General features: G+C 38.9%; 1 protein-coding gene across 1 annotated transcript in view; it reads left to right on the top strand.

The window, feature by feature from the left end:
• The window catches only part of LOC306847270 (CUB and sushi domain-containing protein 2-like), a gene marked incomplete at its 5' end in the record, with an annotated part of 308,039 nt that overhangs the window by 16,923 nt on the left and 271,194 nt on the right, over nucleotides 1-19,922 (top strand). The window contains one exon of the mRNA XM_079381119.1: nucleotides 2,612-2,828. Within this exon, the coding sequence (XP_079237245.1) occupies nucleotides 2,612-2,828 (217 nt within the window). The remainder of the gene's footprint in view (nucleotides 1-2,611; nucleotides 2,829-19,922) is intronic.

The following is a 19,922-nucleotide window of genomic DNA, read 5'->3' as shown; positions in this document are numbered from 1 at the left end:
GCTGTTCTGTACTAATCAGTACTCTGTCAGTCTTCACAACATATGCAGGGAGAAAATGCTGTTTTGTGTTCACAGACGTGTAATACTGATAAGAAGCCCAGAAATGGACGAATGTGTCTCATTTTAAAATCCCATCCATGTTAGTTTTAGTTCATTTAAGACGAACAGCTTGAATGTTGAATGTCCACATTTTGTTCTTGTTCCTTGTTGAACAGAGAGTCTTATTTTAGGTTGAATGAATCTCTTCATTTTTTTGCCAGCATTCCTCTCAATGGTCTGAAATGACCTGGGTTTCATTCTTAATATTGTAGTGCTTCACAGAGAAGACTTGCGGCCGTAAAACCCCACAGAGCCATAAAGGCGTCTGTATCCAGAGGTCAAGTGTTTTTCACAATGGTTCATGCTGGGCCAATCTCACATGAACATTCCCGTGGGATAGAGTGCAAAAATGATGAAATGTTTCCTGCCATTGCACAATCCAGCTTTCAGAAATAAATGAACATTTCCAAGTTTTATGCTAATCTGGTATGGTTAGAATATGAGACAAGCAAACAGGATTTAAATGAATCTTAAAGAGCCACAAACATCTTAGCTCCCAAATGAATCCCAGCTATCCCAAAATAATTCTTAGCATCTTATTTTGTGACACTTTCTAAATAATTTGTGTCAAGAAGGCATTTATCACAAACACCATGCCTTTTAAACACAGAGAGAGACGTCCTCCAAATCCTAAACAGTCTGTTCCATTATCATTTGGAAAACTGCACTGAATATGGCCATTGGCCAAAGGCGGATTATTTGAATAGCACTGTTTTCCTGTTTTCCAGCTGTTTGAGAAATTTTTATTTAAAAAAAAGCACCTCAGGTTTTTCCTTTCTCAGATACATTTTCACTTAATTATTAAAATTCTATGCTAGTAGGCAAAGCTTTCGCCTTAAGAAATCCAAATCCAAATCCAAGTTGTGCTTAGGAGTTATAAAAAAACTTCACTTTTTTTTTTTCTTGCATAATGACACTCTATCTTTGCAATAAATGATTTATATGACTTTATGACACGTTGTGTTTGCGTTCGGTAAATGCTTTGAATATTTGTGCATATGGGACATGCTGTTTGAGCTTGGTTTTTCATTAAATGTAATCTCGGTTTAATCTCCACTCAAATGTGTTAGACAAACGTGTGCTGTATGCAGGCATGCTGGGTTTTCATTTGTTTGCTGGTGTGTTGGGATTGTTTTTATGGAATGTGAGCTTTAGTGATAACAGATGTCCTCTAATTAGGCATTTCTAATGCTGTTTTAATCACCTAACCCCACAAAAATTCCAATGCAATTCCAAAAAAAAAAGAATCAAATAAATGGATAAATTGTAGAATTATGTATCCATTTGCATTGTTTTGGTTTCTGGTTTTGTATGTATGTATTTATTTCCTTTGCAAGTAAGTTTGTCTAATAATTCATGCTTATTTTTAAAGTTTATTTGGTTTTAATTTTATTTTTTTAATTCATAAATTATAACAAATTAGCTTCACAGAGGGAGGGCTCCATAGTCATTTAGCAGATAATGGCATTAGCCACGGGCAGCAATTTCTTCTTTTCTTTTTTTCAGTGCAAACAAGTTTATATAATTCCTGCCTAAAATGTAATTGCATGCAGTTGTTTCAAACTTACTGTAGCAGTTTTATATTAAGATCGTAAGTTAAAATGTAGCAGAATTGTACTCTAAAAGTTTCTGTAGAACGTAAGAATGTAAGTTTCCCGGAGTGGGTAGAATAAAAAAAAAAAGAGAGCGCAAAAATATGAGAACATTAATGATTATTAAAGCAAGAAGGGACTAGTAATTAAAAGTGGGGCTATGGACCTGTCCAGAACTAGTCATTTAGGCCAGGCTTTTCACTGATAGATGGAGCCACACACAGTTATTAAAATTTCAGATCGAGTGCAATATTTTTAAAGAGGTCGTTGACAAGTATGCAAAAGAGAAATGCAATTAATGCTGAGGAGTGCAGTCTGAGCTGCAGGCGATATGGAGTTATTAAAATTAGTCAAATTAATAACCAAGGGTGGTATCATTACTACTTTTTCCTGTTGCCTTTGCGGAGTTGCTGTAGAAACATCTTTTTGACCACTGACAAAGCTGTGGCAATACCAAGGGCAGCTGACAGTATTCATGTGCTGGACCATATGCTAATTTAATTGCCTCTTGAAATTGAATATTACTTCTCTATAACTTTGCATGGGTAAAAACAGATAAATATTACACTCGTTTTAGCTTGTCTTATTTGCATACACATTGACTTGCATAATTACATGGACATTATAAGGATTTTAATATGGAAGCATTTTATTCTAACAAATGATTTAATGCCCTGTCAGATCAAACAACACATTAATGAATGTGAATTAATCCTTTAAATGCACAGGCCGAACTGGGAAATTCACATATTCATCACGTCATAAAGTATTGTTTGCAAATGGAATAATTAAATTCACTTTTTGGTTCCAAGATCTTTTAGATCGATAATAGCGTTTAGATTCCTCATTTTAGTGCATTTTAATGTTTTTTGTATAATGTCTTTGTATAATACTTTTTCTTTTTTTCCTCCTTTTCACAGCTCAAAACTGCAGTCACACACTACACAGTCCAAATGGGACAATAGAAAGCCCTGGATACCCGTATGGATATCCCAACTACGCCAACTGCACATGGGTGATTGTGGCACAGGAACACAACCGGATACAGTTGGTATTTCAAGGCTTTGCCTTAGAGGAGGACTTTGACATCCTTTCAGTCTACGATGGGCAACCCAGTCCAACAAACTTACGGACACGGTAAATACACAACGTTTTTTTATCTTATTGTGTGTGTAAATGCCAGATCCAATCTCTTGGAATTGCTAGCTGACATTACTAACAGTTTGAACAGTGTGAACTCTTTGGATTTACTTAAGTGTCCCAAAACTTGTTTAAAGTGCACTGAGAGGAATGAGGTTTTTTTTTTTTTTGGGGGGGGGGGGGGGGGGGGGGGGGGGTCTGTATCTAATGTTTTGAACATTGAAGTCCACAAATTGATTTAGCGCTTCTGACTTTATCGCTGTCTTGAGTCTGAAATTCTCCCTTGTATACTCTGAAAATAAGAAGCAAATAAAAGGATTGAGGCTCAAGGGATTGAGCGGAGCAGATATCCTCAGGGGGAGTGTCCTTGGGGCCTTGGCCTGTTTTCCATTCGAAAGCTTGCGTTTTGAAAAGCTTGCCTAGATTCATAGATCATTTCTCAGATAGCATTTTACCCAATGAAATGAGCTCTATAGAGAACATTGCGGAACTCTGTAAATGTGTTGCTTTTTTCCCACCCTTTTTATGTAAACTTTCTTTATTTATTAATATCTGTGTGGGAAACGATGTGCACAAGGACACTTTTTTATGCTTAAAGATTCAAGGACAGCTTCCTGCACAGCCCCACGTTTCCATGGTGTTCTATGAATGTTAACCTTGCTCGGCATGGGCGTTTTACCCTGCCAGTGTATTATTAGTGTCAGCTGAACTCCACGTCTTGAAGAAATCAAAAGGATATTGAGTTGCTGTGCTAGTAGTAATGTCACACAAAGTCAATAAAGTGCTTCTAAAAATCTGTTTTGCATTGGAATGTTTTAATGTTAGTGAAAATTATTATGAAGTGCTATAAGTCTGTTCAAAAGTCAGAATTTGTTTCAGCATTAAGTTGATCAGAAGTCACAAAGTTAAATCAGGTTTCTATTACAAATAATTGCACTTCTAAACTTTCTACTCATCAAATATTAAGTCTTTTTTTCTATAAAAAAAATTAAGCAGTAAATGTTTTCAAAATAATGGTTCTTGCACCCCAAATCAGCATATTTTAATGTTTCTGACGGATCATCATTTACTGTACTTTTGATCAAACAAGTATCCTTTTGAATGGTAGTGTAACAGATCGTTGTCTTATTTGGCAGTATGTTTGTAAGATTGAACAATTAAAAACCGACATTTGCAGTTGAGCTTTGAAGGAACCAAGCTAACCATTAAACATATACATAATGTTCCATAGATAATGCTTTTTACTACTGTGACCACAGCAGACATGGGCATTAAGGTTAAAGAGGTTGGTGTTGTATAGCTGGATGAATTTCTTGGCCTGAGATCATTCAACATCACTTGCATAGTCTGCTGGAAATGAAACATACCATTCCTCCCATGTGCTAACTGAGTAAATGACACGTTTTTATTCCCTCTGTCTTAGACGAGATCCCATTGGCTGACCCTGCCATTATCTTTTTCTTTGTTTGCTGTGAAATAGGCCCTGTGAGTCATTGACACATATTACCATCGCTCTAATATCTTCGATCTCTGGTTTGATAGGGTTTACCCACATACATTTATGATTTAACTCATCTTCACTCTTATCATACAGAATATAATATTATTCCTCCTAATTTCTGTTGAACCAGTTCTCAGCTAAAATGTAATAATTCTTGAGATTATTTGATTTGAGAGCTGATTTAAATAAGTGCTGTTTTAGCCACCCAATTATTAATTTGGATCTGAAGCTGTTTGCTTGTTGTGGGTGGATTTGAATGTATTGTGTGAAGAATATGACTGTACAAAAGGCCTCTGAGTCAACATGTAATATTTGCCATGTAGTGTTTCCATTGCTCTACTAATCTTAGTCAGGACTGTTATCTGATATTTGTTCTTCAACAGGTGTGTGCTATCATAAAACCCACAGTTTTGCACGCTCCTACATAAAGAATTGTATTTGTTTGTTTATTTATTTATTGTGGTACTGTACCAATATTGTTTTAGTAATATTATTACTATTACATTATAAATATTTTCAAATATTTTCATTTCTTAATTTTATAGTATTTTTATGTACATTTGTCATTTTTTCTTTTGTTTATATGCATTTAGCTTTAGTTTTAGTTATTGTAATTTTGGTTACACTTTATTTTACAGTACGTGTACTTGCATGTACTTACAGTGTACTTGCGTAAGAAAGTACTGGTAATATAAGGTAACTACATAACTAGGTACTAACCCTGAACCTACCCCTAAACCTAACCCTAACCAGGTTAGGTTTAGGGGTAGGTTCAGGGTTAGTACCTAGTTATTGTAATTACTATAATAGGTACATAGTATGTACATGAGGAATGGGCAGTCCTTCTGTAATTTTAGTACTTAAACTTATTTCATTTGCCAAGACAATAATTCTCATTTTTAAATTTCCATTAATTCATTTAATTTCAGTTTCAATGAACAAAATCAATATTTTGTAGTTAGCTAACAATATCAATACTGTACTTGCATTTTTAACCCCAAAATAGGCAGGAATAACATCGTAACACAAAAAAAAAAAAAACATTTAAGGGTAGTGCAATATCTGATATTAGATATTATCTCTGTAAATGCATTAACCAGTCAGCTGACATCCTTGAGATGTAGGTAAAGATTTCAGTAACTGTTACCCTAATTGGTGCTGTGCAGTTGCTGCTGTTGTGGAGGCATCTGGGGGGCATTTTTTATTTATATTGTACTGTCATGGGGGTGATGGGTATATAATGTATGGAGATGTTGTTTAGGCATCGGATTGAGGACACACCAGGTTCCATGTTGGTGTTTCCTCCCAAGTGTTTGGCCTTTTTTATAATTGGAGCTCCTACAACAGCGGTGATCTACTTTCCTGCAGGATTTAGTTCCAACACACCTGCTTGCAATTTTTGAATGAGCTGAAAGACCATTATTGATTGTTTCAGGTGTTTGTTAGAAGTGAAACTAAACTCTACAGGAAGCCGGATCTCCAGGAGCAGGATTGAGCTAAAACATTTACACGCCATATGAGACAGAAACTGAGCTTTGGCTTAGTCCCATCGGCTTACACAAGTTTCCCAAATCCAACTACAGCGATCTTCTGCGTGAAGCTCAAGGACTGCTGCTTTCAAAGGGATAGTTCACCCCAAAATTAAAATATCCTCATTATTTTCTTCCCCCGCATGTCATTCCAAATGTCTTTCTTTCTTATGTGGAAATATAAAAGAAGATATTTCGAGAAATGTCTCAGTGTTTTTTGACCAAGTGAATGGTAACTTCTGTGTTCCACTGTAGAAATAGTCATGCAGGTTTGAAATGTCATGAGGGTAAGTACATGACATAGGCCTAATTTTTATTTGAGTGAACATTAGCTAGTCATTATTAAACATTCTTGACCCTGAAATATAATGAAATCGAATTGCTTATTACCTAATAACAGATGATTTAGGGTTCCTTAATCATCATTTGATGAAGTACTGCTTGATAAACTGTAATTATTTTCATATTATAGTACATAACTGATATTACAATTCTTTATTGTTTCATCAGAAGAAATTAAGATGAAATGTAAACTAAATTCAGTCAATTTGGGCATTATATTACCTTTTAAAAATGGATATTCTTTTTGATGTTAAATGTATTTAAATAGATTTATTAATATTTAATGAAATTAGTAGTGTTTTTAAAGTGAACTTAAATTAGTGTTACTTTAACATAAATTTGTGATTGTTAAAGCTCATTCACATGAAGAATGATAACCATGAATCTATAACTATAATGATTACTATATTATATTAGTCCACAGAAACAGATGATAGCATTCTGTTTGTTATTGTATTCTGTTTAAACCTGTTTCTGTCAGTATTTTATTCATCGGCTAGAAAAGAAACATTCTGAAAGTATCATTCCTCTGTATTGGTATTGTTATACAGTAGATGTGGAGTGGACATTTGTTACATGTTGGGTTTTTTGTGACTGTTCCATGTCGGGTTTTCTGTTTTCCCCTGTGTCCTAGTTCAGTTTAATTAGTCATTGTGTACACCTGTCCTTCCCAATTATCTGCCCCTTTATAAGTTCCTGTCTTTGTTAGTCTCACCGTCGGTTATTGTCTCTATTATCGATGTGTGTGCACTCCCTTGAATGTATTCTGCTCCTGGATTCTTGATTAAAAGAAAGGGTTATTGTCTATTCTCGTCGTGCGCTCCTTGTTCCGCACAGCATCCGTAACATAATAACCGACCAGAACAGCAAGTTTGCGGCGTTTTTCCCCCGTTTTATTTTCCCGGTTTTTGCCAAGTTTTTTATTTTTTATTATGGATCCCGGTGTCCTCGTCCTCCTGTTGGAACAGGGGGATCGCTCTCTCGAGGACCACACAGAGGATTTTTTGTTCCTGGCCAACTTAACACACTTCCCGGACTACTGCCTCTGCTCGTTCTACGAAGCTGGACTGAACAACACCACACGTGGGCAGTTGTCCGGGGACGGTCCTCGAGAGAGCCTCGCCGCCTTTATCGAGTGGGTGCTGGTGTCTTGCAAATCGCATCTCACCGTGGACCTCGCAGAGAATGACACCAGCCCCACTCGGGACCCAGCGCCCAGTCCACTACCACCCCGCAGCGCGGAGCTGCCCGAGCCCACCGCAGACGGAGAGCCAGAGCCTGCCGCGGTCGTTGAGCCATCGCCATCAGGAGCGACAGAGCTGCCGATCGTCCCGGAGCCCGAGCCCCAAACGTCTGACCAGGTGCGAGAGCCGGCAGTACATCCGACGGTGGAGAAAGTTGTGGAGATCGCGGGGGCTATGGAGCGCCCCGCCCACGGCGCCACCGCTGAGGGTGAGCATGAACTGGACCTGGGTAACCTCATTGACTTTCACACTGACACAATCACCCTTAAGCCAGCTCCTATGTTAGATTTCTGGGAAGTTATCCCACCCAACCTCCCTCTCCCACCGCCTCTCATTGACCTGGTCCCTACTCCAACACCCTCATCGCCTGAGTTCGTCAGCCCCTCTGCTCACCCTCAGCTCACCATCTGTGGCGTGGGTTCGCCGCGGGTCTGCCGACCTCCAGCTCTGTTGGCGTTGAGTCTGGAGGATCCCTCGTCTCCGCCCTCAGCCTCCGAGACCCAGACTCCGCCTCAGTCCGGCGACCCTGCGGCTCCACCATGCCTTCAAGCTCCCTCGGCTCCACCGGATCCCGTCTACCCACCAGCTCCACCGGGCTCCCTCGTCCTTCCGGCTCCGCATTGGTCAGTCGTCCCCCTACCTGCACCTCAGGACTACTCTCCTTGGGCTGCGCCCCGTCCCTTCGTCCCTCCGGCTCCGTTGGGCTCCTCCTTCCCTCCTGCTCCACCTATGTCCTCTGTCGCTCCGGCTCCGCCGCGGCCATCCGGATCTCCGCCTGCGCCGAGGTCGCCGAAGACATCTGCTCCGCCTTGGACCTCCGGATCTTCAGCGTCACCCTGGCTCTTCGGCTCTCTGTCTCCACCTCGGGCTCCACCACCACCTGCTCCGCCGCCGTTGGTCGGCCCCATGGAGTCGGCGGTCCCTCCTCCACCATGGCTCCTCCCTCCGTCGGCTCCCCCGTGGGCCACCATCTGGACTGTGGCCTGGGTCGTCATCTGGCTCCTCCTGTTCCTGGCTCCCCCTTGGCTCCTCCCACCCTCCACTCCCCCATGGACTTATTGTTTGGACTCTCTTATGTTTATTCCCTGCCACCCTCCGGTTCCACACCCTCCTCCAGATCCCCCACCCGCCCTCCTCAGTTGTTACGTTACGGCGTGAGGCCACGCCTTGCCGGGAGGGGGCGATATGTTACATGTTGGGTTTTTTGTGACTGTTCCATGTCGGGTTTTCTGTTTTCCCCTGTGTCCTAGTTCAGTTTAATTAGTCATTGTGTACACCTGTCCTTCCCAATTATCTGCCCCTTTATAAGTTCCTGTCTTTGTTAGTCTCACCGTCGGTTATTGTCTCTATTATCGATGTGTGTGCACTCCCTTGAATGTATTCTGCTCCTGGATTCTTGATTAAAAGAAAGGGTTATTGTCTATTCTCGTCGTGCGCTCCTTGTTCCGCACAGCATCCGTAACAACATTCCTATTCTCACAGAATTAGAACGATTATTAAAACTTTATAGTTATCATTATAGCTATCGTCCTTGGTGTAAACAGCCTTTTAGATGACAGCAAAGGTAGTTTAAAAGTAAAAATAGGCACTCAAAAGTGTCTCAACTGTTTTGTAAGGGCATATTTTCTGGGAAAAACTCAATATAGGCCTTTGGACTGTGACGGTGCTCTACGCTCAAGCTATTTGCCTAAGTGCCTTGAACAAGTGACAAGCGAAAAGGAAAAAAAAAAAAATCTTTATTCCCAGTATTGAAGAGTTTGTGCAGTGGGGGTGTATGGGACTTGCATAGTTGCAGGTGAGGAGTGGTGGCCACTTTGTTTAATTGCTCTTATTTATTTGTTTAACTCCAGGGCTGTGCTTCCTCTTGATAAATGGGTGTCTCCTCAGCCAGCTTTTATGAAAGAGCAGGCCTCTGACCAATCCCATTAAATCAGACTCTGTCATCCTCCTCCTCCTCCTACACTGAGTCCGATCCAAAACTGGCAGCATTTGGTACCGAGCATGTAAGCAGTGAAATCCGTTTTGATATAATTTTTGTATTCATTCCATCTAAAAGAAAATATGTACTTTACTGGATTATTCCACACTTTCACAGAATTTATTGTGAAAGCGCTAATTTGATGTTCTGTCTCAATAATTGCTACTTGCCAGATTCAATTCCATATAAATCCTCACCTGCATTAGGTCCAATAAAACCGTTTTTTTTTTCAGTAATAAATTAGCTTTCAGTACAGTGCCTGCAACTTAAATCCTGAAAATTCCAACACATTTCATTGAAATATTCTGCTAAAAGCTTTAGATTATGTAACATTGTAAATTATTGTGCCCTTAATACCATTTGAAGGAGCTGATTAAAGTAGTAAAGATGAATACAAGCTGCTGTTGGAGGCTTGAGCTTGTGGACTAATAATCTCCTTTTGAAAAGAACACCAGAGAAACACTCAGACCCCTATTAGTGAACTCGAGACAGAGAATGAGATAATGATGATGACCTCAGATGTGCTTTTGGTCCTCACCTGTGTGGATTTGGGATATTTTTTAGGAACCAGGGCCCGTATTCACGAAACATTTTATCTTACCACTACGAGTTCTCCTAAATAGCAGTAAAAGTTTTTAGCTAAGAGTTTTCTCTTAAAACTTATTCACAAAGCTGCTGAGACAAACTTTTACTAAGGAATAGAGAGAAGTCTTAAGCTAAGAGTAAGGCCGTCCTTACTCTGGGTTGACCTCATTGCTATGGATGATGTCAACATGCTTACTAACTATGCACACAGTGATTGGGTGGTAGGGGAGGGATCTCTGTCAGAGCTTTATTCATAGAAATATTGCAGAGCGCAATGTTATGTTGCCATATTCAAATAAAGGTTTAAAAATAAAAATGTTAATTGCCACATTCAAATAAAGATTTTAAAATGCAGGCTAAGTGTGACTAATTAAACAATATAATCTGTATGTATATGTTCAGGCAATTGTCAGCCTGTATGCTTCTCGTAAAAAAAAAAAAAAATAGTGAATATGCATATAAACAGAATAAATGTATAAATAAATTTTAATTAACAGTGTAGAATAATCATGGCTGATAGTAAGACATGCAAACAAAAAAGAAAACCAATCTGGACGCAAGAACAGCTGTTACTTCTTGCCCAGTTGGTTAATGAAAACAAGTATATAATCAAAGGAAAATTTGCTGTTGGGATAACATCCAAAAGCAAAGGCAATACCTTTTTAAAAGCACATTATCATCAAATTTAGGATAGGTTGTGGTTTGGTCTTAGTGACTTAGGAGTCCTCTTCACTACTCCTAACGTTTCACAGATTTAGAAGCTAGTTTTAGTGCTATGCTTTGTGAAATACTCTTAGAGCAAAAATGTAGGAGTGACACGCCCATTATTTTTTAGATTTTCTCCAAAATTGGCGAGTATTTAGCCGTTTTGTGAATACTAGCCCAGATGTCCCTAAAATCTGCTACTGTGTGTTCACTAGGACAACAGCTTCATGAATAGTGGTCTACCGATATATCGGCCGATATTTGCCAAGTTTTTCCTGTTTGGCCGATGTGTTCAAAGCGGGACTTTTATTTTGACGGTGCTGAGAACGGCAGCACCTGAGCACACAGTGCTCACATTCTCCCTCTTGTTCACCATCATCGTTAACAGTTCTGTCTAATACAGATAGAAGTCTGTCTAATCCGATAGAATGGTTAAACAAAAAGAATTAAAATGTATACAAAGAAGTAGCCTATTTTAACGATTGCTTTTATATTATTACTAATAGAAAGACAAACATTATAATACTTTCTCGTTTACTGTCAGCATTCAGCAAATACGCATTTACATAATTTAAACAAATCTTTGAATGTCAAATTAATATTTAATTTCACAAATCTTGCAAACTTAGTTGAATCTGTGAGATCTTATAAAGTGTGCATTAGATTGTGTGTTCTCTGTGTGATGGTCAGTCCGTGTGAATTGAATGTGGACAGGAAAGTTTAGACTGGAGACGTGCAATCTACAAATTTTAAACTCCTCATTTTCACTGTGTGCTGTATGTAAAATGAGTGTTACCTTGGCTTTTTTGGAAACAAATATGATTCCCAATGCACACAAACTTCCTAGAATACTGAGTGCCCTGTTGGTTACAGTGTTTACTTCCTTTTTAATTATATTTGTATTAAATATTTAGCCTATTTATGAAAAATTATGTTTTTAAGTATGTTTATTTTACACATTTATTTTTAAATCCATTTTCAAATTATTTCAAATATCTTTAATATTAATTAAAATTAATAAAATTATATCGGCTTTATATCGGCCACCCTGCTTTCCAAGATATCGGCTGTCAAAAAAATTATATCAGTCGATCACTATTCATGAAAAGACTGAGGAATGTATTATTTGAAATAAATATAGACTCGCATTTTGTCTTTTCATGGTGTGTCATGTGACATTTCAATCATTTGATATGGCTTCAATTTGGTAATTGGTAAATCTGAAACATAGTGTTCAAGCTCAACTGTGTATTTATTATATAATTCTAGAATTATATACTGTATATATTAAAAATCTAAATTTATATGCCACTGAGCAAGGAAATTATAGTAAAATAATGCAGGTAAGCGGTGTGCTTTTGAAGTTTAATGTTTGTGTTATTATTCAGTATTATTTAAATGTAAAATAAGAGGGAAAAATTGTCCTACATAAATAATTTACTTATTTGAAAGAACAGATGCTCTGCTATGCTCCGGTATGGAGGTTAAATTATGATACGTTTGTTCCTTGATTTAACAGGATGTTTTCAGGGGAGTCATGCTATAATTAATTATTCATAGTGCGGTAGAACATTGTGTGCTCTGTTTGGTTAAGTTTGAAGTTCAGCTGTATTATTTGCTGTCAGTGCAGTCTAAGAAGTGAATGCATATTAGTTTATGCAGTTCTTCATGAGAAGGCACAGAATGTAAAGAATGTAATGAAGTCAAAAGTTCAAATGTATGTGTGTCAGCATAAACTGCAGGTTTAGAAGCAAGTACCAAATCACACTGCAATAACTAGGAGTCTTCACCATTATGATTAAATGTACAAGTACATATGCTTTGACTTTGAATTTTTGGCAGCAATCCAGGATGCTGAATTTTGCATACATTCATCTCAGAGACAGTTTGTGACTAATGTCAGCTGACTGATTAATGTGACAATGAGTAAAGAAAGATAAAAGTATTTCCATAGATGATCATGCTCACGACTTGTTTTTGTGGAAGTTCTGCTGTGTGAATAGGGAAATGAGCAACTGAGATTATTATAAAATATTGCATTAACACACTTGGGTAAATTTGTTTCTTATGGTTTTAAAAACTTGGAAGTACTTCATTTGAATTAGCTTTTTGTTAGGGATGAAAGACAGCATCTATTAACCTAAAACATTTTAAGAAAAAATGCCCTATCAATCAGAAACCTGACAAAAACACAGCTGTCTCTTCTCATCAAACATGAGGAATATCACAACAGGCTCAATCAAGTTCATTTCACTGTTCATAGATAATGTAGGAGTCACGTATGGCCATATGCCACATGTCTGAATGACATTTACCTGCAACTTATGATGATCCAAGACATATTGTCAGTTCTCCTCAGTCTTCAGCTTCAGCTGATTTGTTATTTTCTCTTTTTATTCATTCATCTAATACACCCCCCAATCCCCGCTCTCATCAGTATACCCCACAAGTGTGAAATGTGTTAACAAATTAAGCTCGCACTTCCTGAAAAGTGACGGAAGCATTTCTCAAGAGAAAAAGTGATAATGAGCCTAATTGATCTGGTTTCTTCGTAATGAGACACCCGTAGAAGATGTCTGTAGGTGATTGGGGTTTGAAGGAGATTCTGAAATTGTATGTCTAACCGAGAGAGAATGTTTTCTACAGTGGCCTTTTGTCAAATGTTACTTTCTGACATTTATTGTCCTCAAAATATGGTTGGCTGGTCTGTATTCTCTCCAGTACACTGGTGCGGGAAAACGGGAAGATGAGTTTTGCTGGGGAGATGAGAGGATAATGCTGAACATAATGCCTGGCTTCCATTAATCTAAAAGATTAATTGAGTCAGGTTTACTTATAGGTTGTTTGTTGTGTATTTGTTGGAAAGAATGCCAAAGCCCATTAATCACAAGTGAATGGCCCTCTAAAGTTAAGAGTGCTCTAGTATACGTCTCATGGGATTCAAATACCACTTGAAGGGTCTTGCTTTTACATCAACAAACACTTATGAGGTTTTGCAGGATAGGATATACAGGGTCATGGAAGTTTTGGGTAGGCACAACATATTGTTTACCGTTTATAATAGTTTTTTAATATATATTTCACGAGTTCACATTTACATATATTTAGCAGTTACGTAATGCGTATTTGGCGAGTATGGTAATACGTAGTTGGCGTGCTGTCATGGGGAAGGGCTCTGAGCTCGGGAATGGCCCGAACCCCGAGTATCCCCCAAAAAGCAATGGGTGTAGGACAGCTGCCAGAGTGAGACCCCCCCCCCAAAATACGCACTAGAGCTCTGGCGTGAGCTAGTTACGAGGAGTGGCCTGTATTGCAGGGCCGGGGGAGCCTATGAGCTCTGAGGGAGCGTATTGGCATGCATGGTTAGGCCCCACCGGTCGTTGGTGTGAACTGCGTGGTTTAGGGCGACCGGTCAGGGAGGGCTCGAACCGAAGCTCAACGGTGTACTCATCACGTTGGGATGAGTGAGCCCTGCCCGCCGATGGAGGAGCAGCGTGGTTAAGGCCCTGACCAGGAGGACCCGAGTTGCCTGCAGTGGGATAGTTCACGGAGTCGGCATACGGGCTCTACTGACCGTCAGCCCCTGCTAATCAGAGGACAGAGGGCAGTGTCTGGCCGAGAGGGCCCATGAAGCCTCTGACTATAGCGCAATACTCTTTCGTCGGACGAGTGAGTCCTATCGGCTTGGCAGATAAAAAGAGTTTGGGATGCCCGGCAAGGACGCTCTCGCGACATCCGACAGGAGATCAAGACTCACGACATCGAATGGATGAGCCTCACTTGCGGGCGGCAAGCATAGAAGCCCCCCGGGAGACCAGCGTCAACGTCTGACACAAGGTCAAGACTACAATGTCAGACGGATAGCCTCGCCGGCGAGTAGGAAGAAGAGAAAACCCGGAACTGGGAGGGCTCTCGCAGCATCCGATGGGAGATTGAGACTCACAGAGCATCGAATGGGTAAGCCTCGCCAGGCGGGCGGAAAAAGTGTGAGGCTAGAAGAGACAGTTGGACGGTGTTCGGTGGGCGGACGAGACCTTTAGCAGCTGAAGGCTAGGCCTCGCCACCCGTCAGAAGGAAAATTAGGTGGGTGGCCAAGACCGACGCCAACGCTCTACAGGAGGCCAATACTCACTGAGTCTTAACGGGTCAGTCTCGCCGACCGTAGGATGAAGCGGTAAGTTGTCTGGCTGTGAGGCTCTCGCCGACGCCCGACAGGAGCACAATTTACGGATTCACTCGACAGCACACACAAAATAACTCCGAAATTTATAGATGCATACTACGGTAGAAGACAAAAATATATTTTCAATATATGATTTAGATATGCAACATTATATGGCCATGATGTTTCCCTGAATATCAATATCAACACGATTGCAATATGACACTGATTTTATACAATAGTATTTAAATAAACAAGAAGTTAAAATTAAGTGACTTAGAGTTTAGACAAAATATTGACTGTTTTTGCTCAATTTCGCTGACGAAAATAGTTCAGATTTAAGCCACAGCAGAACTGTTGTGTGTCTCCGAGCAACACACAGCGGTGTTTCTTTGAATGAATCCACGTTTTTGAACGAATCGAGTGAGTCAATGATTTAGTGGCTCATTCATAAGGACAGTCGCTTGCCTCGTTTCTGAATGAATCAGCCGTTTGAATGAATCGGTTGAATGAATGAATAAATGACTCACTCACTCACTCAGACACTTGCTGCCACCTAATGGTGGTTTAGTCATATTTAAAAGTATCATTGCGTTTTTTTCAACATTTATTTGTATGTTTTTTTTTAAAATAAACATTAATGTGTAATTTTGCAGTGTAAATGCATGTATGGCACCTCAGCTTCACCAAACTGTCTATGTAAATGCATCTAATGCCACTTCAGATGCAGCTTCTGTTTCCTCAGCAGTGGATAGATAGAGTTTGTTAATACTAATTTCATTTGAATAGTAACAACTCTACAGTTGCTTATTATGCTAACTGAATTAATTGAAACAAAGTAAGGATTTGATGTGAAAGATGACACATTAAATAAGGTTAGGGGGAATAAATTACCATTTATAAACATAGTGGGAAATGACATTTGTTTTGTTACATACAGCAACTAATTTTATGTTAGCCATTTCTTCTTCTTTCCAGTCACAGAGCACTTTATTTGGATAGTTGTATAAGTGAGAGAAAATCTGTAACTTAGTCCAGATTGGGGGAGTTGTAATGCTTAATAATTTATTTTATTATGTAAATTGAAATTTGCATAGATTTTTGTTTGTATATGCTGTCAATTATAGTTCTTAGAAAGAAAATCGGAATCGACAAAAATCGGTATCAGCAGGTCACACTTCCAAAAATTGGAATCGGCCAAGAAAATTGCAATTGGTGCAACTCTAGTATTATATATTTAATTTGGCATTCTCATTTTCCCTCGTAATTGTTTTCTTTCTTTTTCTCTTTCAATTATTTGGTTAAAACATATCGAGTTTCTATATTGGCCATAACATGAACTATGTGATAATGTCAAATGTTCGCTAGAATGATCTAATTAAGCAAAGGACCGATTGCGCAGTGAGGTGAAAGAAACAAAATTGAAAGAACCAAGGAACTGGCAACATGAACCATCTATCTAGCTGCTCGTTGTGGAAAGAAATGATGCTCAACCATTTAAGATGGAATCGACGGTTGCTGAAACATCTCATACCCTCATCTACCTTAAGTGTCCATTCATCCTGCTTAATGTTCTGTATTGTTTTGTTTCTGTAGCACAAAGAGGCTGTTTGATGTCGATAAGCCAATACAGTGAAGGGAAAGAGATGGAGATGAGTATTGGGGGTGGGAGCGAATATGGGACGACTCTTCAAGCTCGTTAAGAGCTGGGAGGAAGTGGATTCAATTAACGCCTTTAATTAAAGTACTTGTCATATTGCAGTGGTGAGTCAGCATGGCGGTGAAGGGTTCTTCTCCTCTAGAATGTAAATGTAAAGGTGCCTGGCACCTCTGAAGAACACGGCTAAATATGGATCCCCCAAGGTCCACCTAATGGAGTGGATGCATGGATCCTCTAGCTGTACGTAGTGCTCCCACAAGCTCTGTGAGTGACAGATTGTTTTCCACCTGTCTGTGAGCAGCAAAAAATAGTGCAGACCATGAGAAGAGGGTGGATATAGAGACAAAGACAAATAACGACAGAGCTATACGTAGTCAGGCTGAGAGGAAAGGTAATAGGGAACTGAGAGAGATAGAAAGAGGGCATGAAAGTGAGATTGAGGGAGTCTCAGCAACGGTCAATGTGTTCCCGATGCCCTTATGCATCTAATCAAATCAGCGGCTAAACCTAGTTTTGGAGTTTATTACAATTTAGACACACTGCTGTGTGGTGGAAAGAACAATAAAATAAACTGATGTACAAATAATGCAATTCAGGCCGTGGCCTCCAAGGCTGAATGCTTTTTGAAAGAGTCAGGCTGAAGCCTGTAGCCTCCTTCCTAACTCATGCTTCGGCAATGAAGATAACATTTGAATAATTAATCTGTGAGTCTGTAGGGCCAAACGAGTGAGCAAGAGAGTGGGAGAGAATAAAAAGATGAAAGAGGACCGGCAACTAAGGGGAGAAGTAAAAGCGGGAAAGGGGAAACAAAGAAAATATCCCAGAGAATAAAGAAAACTGGGAAAAAGGTCTCGACACTGTTTCCTTCCTCCATCTGGGTCTCAATATCCAATTAAAATTTAATTACAAACAGTTGGCTGAAATATGGATTTATTTGTGATGTTCTGATTATTGGTACAAGCCTGCTCAGAATGATGGCTTTTGTTTGATGTTATTCTTTCAGCTTAGAAACCTGTTTTTAAGAACATTGCCTCTTGTTCGTCACTCTTTCTTCATCATGTGCGCAGAAATAAATGCCTGTCATTAGTATTAGTCTAGTTTCCAAGAACAAGGATGTAACAGTTTGGTTAAAGACCAGTGTGGGTGTTTGTTTATTCTTCAAATGCACTTTAAATATCGTTGAGCGCATGACATTTTAGCTGTGGCTTTAAAATCTATATTGAGCTGCCTAACTAGACAGCAGTTTTGAAGTCGTTAATAACAGAAGTAGCAACAGATTATTTCTTCCATATTGTGATGAACATCTGAGTGAAATAGTTTAACGAAAAGAAAAAAAACGCAAGGTGTGCACTTGGTTCTATCCATCGGTTGTTGATTGGATGGAGGCAGATCTGAATGGTTTAGAATGATTAAATTATTGGAGAAGTTTGACATTTGACTCCAGAGAGAAGTCTGTGAAATTATGACATTTTGATTTCAAATTACAACGGCAAAAAAAACAAAACAAAAAACATGCACGATTAAACCTTTAAGATTTAAGAATCATTAAGATCAGTAACATACATAAAAAATAAAATAAAAAACAGATTGGGAATTTTATTTTCATGCTGACATCAAAACAAAATTCTTGGCCGAAGCTGGACAAAATGAAACAAAATGAAATGTTTTTGCGTTTTTTTTGCCATGTATTTTGTAGATTTTTTTCATCATTGAATAAATTATATTGCCAAAATGTGCTTTTTACTGTTTTGTCTTACTCTTCAAAGAAAAAAATCCATTACAAAACAACAATTTTATAATATTTATTTAAAACTGAAAATGTTTAAACATTCTAGCAGACATTATGCCAACAAATCAGAATTTAACTTAAAATTAATAAGTAAAATTATATTTTTTTGGCCATTTTCGAGACCCCTTTTAAAATCAGGCATGTATTTTTTTACTGTACAAAATACGTTTACGTTAAGAGGAGGATAAATGTGCGGATCCCTCTGTTGGCCTCAAAACACGAGCAGGAGGGCTAAAGTTATCGGACACTAATATTATGTCTGCTTGTTGGCCTACTTACTGCTGTTGTTTCTTTTCGTGTTATCAGAAAATAATACTTCTGATTCAGCCCGTCAAAGTTTAAATCCCATCTGATAAGTGCACATCCTTGCACGTCTTGCAATGATTACACGTGTTATTAGGTCTTTTGTGGCTGCTCAAACACATTCGACCACATTAGCGTCTACACCATGAAAGATGAAAGACTACCTCTGGTCGAAAGTGGACAAGCTCAAAACGTTTCACACCCCGATTACACTTGTATTTAGCTTTGTCCACTTGTGATCCGATTGACCAAAACGCATCTTAATACCAAGTGTAAACAGGGCCTTTGTTAACGACAGCAGATTTATAAATGATTCTCATTACGAATTTGGGAAGAGGTTTGGTGCACGTATCACATTGCCACATGCATTGTAAATATTCATAAAAATGTTACTGAGCAACTGACGAGTAGCACTGTTTCAGCAGAGATTTTCCAAACGCTTTGGACTTCTAACCCAGATTAATAAACCGATATCGCCACGAGCTTGTGCAGCGCTGTCAGAATACATGCAGTTTGCGTGTATTAGAAAACATAAAATTCTGCTATTTATTTACTAAGGCCATTTTGCAATTTCAGCCATCAAATGGTAAGCAGCAACAACCACCCCTTCGTCTTCTCCTCGTGCGATGCAGTACTAAACTGTCTCTCACCGTCGGTGCTTATAATAATTTTTGTAAATTTTGCTTATAATCATCTTTCTCTGACACTTTTAAATGCTTCCATAGTGCCGACATGTTTGATGCATTCTAAACAGTGCAGGCCTCTCACTCTACACTGATTGTTATTTGGTCATGTCATTGTTCGGTACAATTTCTTTGGTCTTTTCACTTACTTTTTGTGTGCAAAGAAAACAAAAATAACGACGGTTGAACACCTGGGCCCGTATTCATGAAGAATTTTAATGCAAAAAGTAGCTCCTAGTGACAAAATTCTAAGAAAATTCTTAGAAATGTGGCCGTTTACTCTTCAAATTAAAGAAAAAATCCTAGTAAAGAAAAAAGTAATTCAGAAAGCATCTTAACCCTTAAAAGAGGTCTTAAGGTCAAACTTGTTAGGAGTATGGACGAGGACTTTTAAGGGGCTTAAGAGTTTCTTTAACAGCGGAGAAAATGGACGAAAATGAAGAGGGAGAAGAAATGTGTTGCACACAATGCATGACAGTGAGTTAATAAGACACTACACATTAGTTCGTGCAGGGATCATGTTTGTGACTGATCTTATTAAAGACATGCTAACATCTCAGACACCGCACAGAATTGCCATAGCGCCAGAAATCACTACATTAAAATATTT

Source organism: Barbus barbus, assembly GCF_936440315.1.
Source record: "Barbus barbus genome assembly, chromosome: 27".
Lineage (NCBI taxonomy): Eukaryota > Metazoa > Chordata > Actinopteri > Cypriniformes > Cyprinidae > Barbus > Barbus barbus.
This window is presented reverse-complemented; position numbering and strand designations above follow the sequence as displayed.